Here is a 4,904-nt window from a genome sequence, read left to right on the forward strand (position 1 = left end):
AGCCCTTGGACTGCAAGGAGATCCAACCAGTCCATTCTGAAGGAGATCAGCCCTGGGATTTCTTTGTAAGGAATGATGCTAAAGCTGAAACTCCAGTACTTTGGCCACCTCATGCGAAGAGTTGACTCATTGGAAGACTCTGATGCTGGGAGGGATTGGGGGCAGGCGGAGAAGGGGACGACAGAGGATAAGATGGCTGGATGGCATCACTGACTTGATGGACGTGAGTCTGGGTGAACTCCGGGAGTTGGTGATGGACAGGCAGGCCTGGTGTGCTGTGATTCATGGGGTCGCAAAGACTCGGACACTACTGAGCGACTGAACTGAACTGATGTATGGGAAGATGCAAGAATTGGGGGTCATTGAAATTTTTCTTTAGACCCACATCTCAGCTATCTAGGGGCGCACGTCCAAAACACAGAAGGCTTCTTCCTGTTCTCCCCATTGGATGGCTGCAATGGGCTGCAATTTAATCCTTGTGGAACTGGACTCGTGGGGAGCAGTATTCTGGTTTTGCTTTTTTTTTTTGCCGCACCGCGTAGCATGTGAAATCTTGGTTCCCCAACCAAGGATCAAACCCATGCCCCTTGCAGTCATGTGCAGTCTCCACCACTGAACCACCAGGGAAGTCCTTGAGCTTTCTGCTTTTAGGACTCAGGACTCCAGGGGTAACCAGCATTCCTGGAGGACACTCTGATTTTTTCTCCTTTGTTTCTTGTTTTGGTTTTTAATGCTGGTCTGACTCCTAAATGAATCTCAATATTTTTATCCCCCAGTCTCGACCAGACTGCTGTAATGTGCTTCTAGATCCTTCCACAATACATAGGCTGGGCCTGGATCTCCTTCCCCTCCCCATCCTGCTGGACCACCCCGATTTCTCAGGGCAGACTCCTCCTGCCCTTCCCTGGAGCTCTATCATCGCCTTGGTGCTCAACCTCAAGTGTTGGCTGGAGTCTTCCTTGGTGGCAACGAGGACACTGCCCTCGTGGGCGTCATAGGGCCCGTCTGTGCTGAGCTGCTCACCTGCCCCTGTGACCAGGGCCCAGGACATGGGCCAGAATCCGAGCCCTGCAGTGACCACTGCCCTGCCCTGCTGCACAGTGGTCCTTGGACTTTGGACCCAAGCACATAGGAGCTTCTGGCCGGCCCAGGCCAAGCTCTGCTGCGCTCACTCCCGCCACCCTGCAGTCCTGGATCCACTGCTCCTGGGCCACCAGCCTAATCAAAGAATCCCCTTGGCTTAGAACTCAGGCCCCACTGCAGACCCTGGAGGTCCAAGGCTGGCCGAAGACCACAGTGGGGCTTGCCGGGGAGTAGGCATGAGCAGGGAGGGCTGCCGCCCAGGGAGCAGCACCTCAACCCTTCTGCAGGGGAGTCCCTCCCACACGCCCTTGGGACAGGGGCCTTGCTCCCCCTTACTCAGCTCCTGTGTGCCTCCCCCCACCCGTCCATGCTGTGTGTCCTTTGCAGCCTGACTGGCCCAGATAGCCCTGCCCAAGTCCCAGAAAGTGCGGGGCTGTCTCCTCCCTTCTAATCCCATCCCTCCCTTTGCAGGGTCCTGCCTCCTACCTAGAACTGGGCTACCACCTCCCTTGCCCTGCCCCAGTCTCCCTGTCCACTCCAGTCCTGTCCTGAGGATCAAATGATCCCACCCAGCTGAGGGCAGCTAGCTGTGAACTTGGGTGACCCGGCTCCCCCAGGGCCTCCAAGTGGGCTTCAGGGTGGGGCCCCATCACAGGGAACCGTCAGACCCCTCTACACCTGAGGCTCTGGAGCTCTGCTGCCCCCCTCACTAGGACCCCGACGGGAGGGGTGGTCTCAGGCTGAGGGCCACAGCAGAGCCAGAAAAGGTGGAAACATGTTTATTTGAGGCAGCGAAGCAGCAGGAGTGTGGGGTGGAGGGAGGGGGTGGGCAGCTGTGGGATCTGGGGCAGGAACAGATTCCTGGGTCAGTAGCCTAGACCTGGGAACAGGGGAAGCCCTGTCTCCCCAAAGGCCACCCTCTAAGTGAGTGAAATACAAGGACATGTGCAGAGATACCAGGGACTGGGGCTCTGTGCTGGTGCTTGGGGCTCCAGACACGCTTCTGACCCCCACCCCTCCCCCAAACACACTCACACACGCCCAGCTGGGCACATGGACCACACACCTGTCTACACGGCACATCTTCTGCACTTGGGGGCAGGGAGGGCCTGGGATTAGGAGCCCCCTCTCAGCATGTCCCTGGGACTCGGTTCTGACTCCCGAATCCTCAGGCTCCGTTCCCAGGTCCCCGTGGCAAGGCTGACCTGGAGGTAGGGGGAGCTGACAGGTGTGGGTACAGGGGGCCAGGCCTGCCTGTGGGGACCCAGGGCTGAGAAGGTGGGACTAGCAGGGTGAGGAGTCAGAGGCGGCGGCTTTGAGATCCTCTTGGGTCTGGGCTTTCCTTCCTTCCTGAGTTTTGGGAGCCGGGGCTGGGCAGTCAGGGTCCAAACCGCAGCAGAGCCACCAGCAGGCTGAGCAGGAGCCCCAGGCCCAGCACCAGGGTGCTGGCCCGCGGCCCGCGGCCCGCCGCACTGATGTTGCACAGGAAGCTCTGGCAGCAGGACGTATCCATGGACGCCACGCCGAAGTTGAGGCTTGTGGAGCCGCAGATCGGGGAGCAGAACTTGTACAGGGAGTAGCCCAAGTCCACCACGTTCTCTGTGCCACCAGAAACGAGACTGTGAGTGGAGGAGGGGTCGGGGGGCTTGGGGGTGAGCCTGGCCACCCAGCACCCGCACTCACTGAGGCCAGCGGATGCAGAGACCGTCACACAGTAACTGTCAGTGTTGGAGCAGATGGTCGGCTTCAGGCAATACCAGTTGCTTTGCACATTCTGGCAGGTGAAGCACACCAGGGAGTGGGCTGCAGGGGAGGGATGCAGTCTCATGCCGGGGAGTCCTCCGGTGCCCCCTCCCAGCCCCGACCCAGAGGCTTGAGGACACCCCCTCTTGCGCAGGCACTGATGGGGCCCCTATGGTACGTGGGGCCCAGGCTGGAGACCTGGAAGGACAAGGACACCAGACCCTGGCCCTGGAGGGGTTCCAGCAATGTCCAAGTGTCGGGGCAGGGGAGGCAGTGAGTGGCACCAGTGACACGGCCATGGCCAGCTTGGAGGCCCGGGGCCCGGGGCACCTCACCTCGCTCCACGCCCAGGAGGGCAGTCAGCAGCAACGGCAGAAAGACCTTCATTCTGGAGGGACAGGCGTCTGGCTGGGCTCTCAGGAAGCTGCAGTCAGCCTTGTTCCAATGAGATGGCGTGCTGGGGGGCGGGCCTTGCTTCTCCCAATGGGGTCCGAGCTGTTGGCCCTGGGGGAACAGTTGGCGACCCCACTTTGTAGATGGGGGGGTGGGAGGTGCCAGAAACAAGGCCAGAGTGCAGATGGTCTTTCTGCTCCATTCTGAACCCACCCCTCACTCAGCGCAGACTCCTGGCTGAGACCCTTCCCCAAGTCTGTGGCACTTGTTGCTGGGGGAGGAGGGCTAGAGGTCAGATAAGGGAACTCATTAGGGTTTTCAGAATCTCCCAGAAAGGCAGGCCAAGGGAGTGGGCCCTGCCTGTGGTCCTGGCAGCGTGGGTGAGACAGGCTAGGACCTGGGATCCTCTACCAGAATGCTTGCACCTGGACAAACGTCCCAGTGAGCAACACAATACAAAGAAACTGTAAGTGACTAAAAATAACAATGCCTATGCACACCTTGGGCAAAAGGATACAAGAAGTCACAAACAAACTACATTTTTGAGGTGCTGGGAGAACAAGCAGGGCGGTGCTCAGGACCCCCCCACAGCACCACCGAGCAGTGGGACCGACCACCTAAACTACGCCTCCAGCTTCCCTCCACAGACCCGCCCCTGTTGTCTCTCCATTTCAGGATGGAAGCAGCTCCTCTCCGGGAGTGGGTGAGGGTACCTGCTTCTTGCTTTTGCTTCCTTGTGCTGCAGTTTCAGCACCTATAAAGGCTTGTTTGGAATTTTCGTCTGGTCTCTTATCAATTTCTCGAGTTCAAGGGCCCTGGAGGGACGGTGGGTGGTAATATTAGTTGACCTGCATCCAGAACTTTCCATGGGACCAGCGCCATGCCTGCCATGGAGTCCCAGAGCTGAGCTGGGAGCACAGGGCTTATCTAGCTGAGCATCCGCCCAGGCAGCTTCTGTGCTGGGGGAGCCTGTTCAGGGCTCTCCCATTTGTCCAGGGGCAGCACTGAAGACAAGGACCCCAGAAGCATCTGCTGCTCTTGGTGGCTGGAGGGGGGCTCAGGGGGACCCAGCAGTGTGCCACCAGTCATCCCAGTGGGAATAGGCCCAGGCTCAGGCGGATGGGGGTGAGCCCCTGGGGGCTGGCCAGAACACTCCTTTGGGCAAAGATCCTTAGCAGGGGGTGGAGAAAGCTCTCAGAATGCGACCAGCTGGGGTTCTGGACTTCTGTTTCAGGCATGGTGTGGGAGGAGCAGTCTGGTGCTTTCTGCAGGGGAGAGCTGTGGGTGGGGGAGGGCACTAGTTCCTAGGCACTGGGAGGAAGGAGAATGCCAAGGAGAAGGCAGATTTTGGGAGGGGCTGGCGAAGACCCGGAGAATGGGCTTCAGGTCTCTCAAGCCCAGCTCTGGGCAAGGCCTGACGTCCTGGGGCACAGAGAAGGAGCCGCAGATGTCCAAGAACAGCGCCAAGCCCCCCTGGGGCCTGTGCCCGGATGCAGGCAGTTCAGGGAGGAAGGAGTCTCGGTCTCCTCCTCCATAAAGTGAGAATCCCGCCGGAGGAGCTCCGAGCGGTCCTGAAGGAAGTTCTGGTGCCCACAGCCGCCGGCCCCGGCTGGCACGGCCAGCATCATCACTGACTGCTGCCAGGTTCCTCCTCCCCGCAAGCAGGCTGAGTCCAGGCATTGGAC

At 59.6% G+C, this 4,904-nt stretch overlaps 1 protein-coding gene across 1 annotated transcript; it reads right to left on the reverse strand.

The window, feature by feature from the left end:
• Window positions 1-1,846: 1,846 nt before the first annotated feature.
• On the reverse strand, window positions 1,847-4,057 carry LY6E (lymphocyte antigen 6 complex, locus E). Its single transcript, XM_010836774.1, has 4 exons — window positions 3,933-4,057; window positions 3,162-3,330; window positions 2,767-2,886; window positions 1,847-2,682 (listed from the first exon to the last, which is right to left on the reverse strand). The coding sequence occupies exons 2-4, from the start codon at window positions 3,211-3,213 to the stop codon at window positions 2,462-2,464; spliced, it is 393 nt and encodes a 130-aa protein (XP_010835076.1). The 5' UTR covers window positions 3,214-3,330; window positions 3,933-4,057; the 3' UTR covers window positions 1,847-2,461.
• Window positions 4,058-4,904: the final 847 nt, after the last annotated feature.

The sequence above is a fragment of the Bison bison genome, unplaced genomic scaffold (genome assembly GCF_000754665.1).
Source record: "Bison bison bison isolate TAMUID 2011002044 unplaced genomic scaffold, Bison_UMD1.0 scf7180017845702, whole genome shotgun sequence".
Taxonomy (NCBI): domain Eukaryota; kingdom Metazoa; phylum Chordata; class Mammalia; order Artiodactyla; family Bovidae; genus Bison; species Bison bison.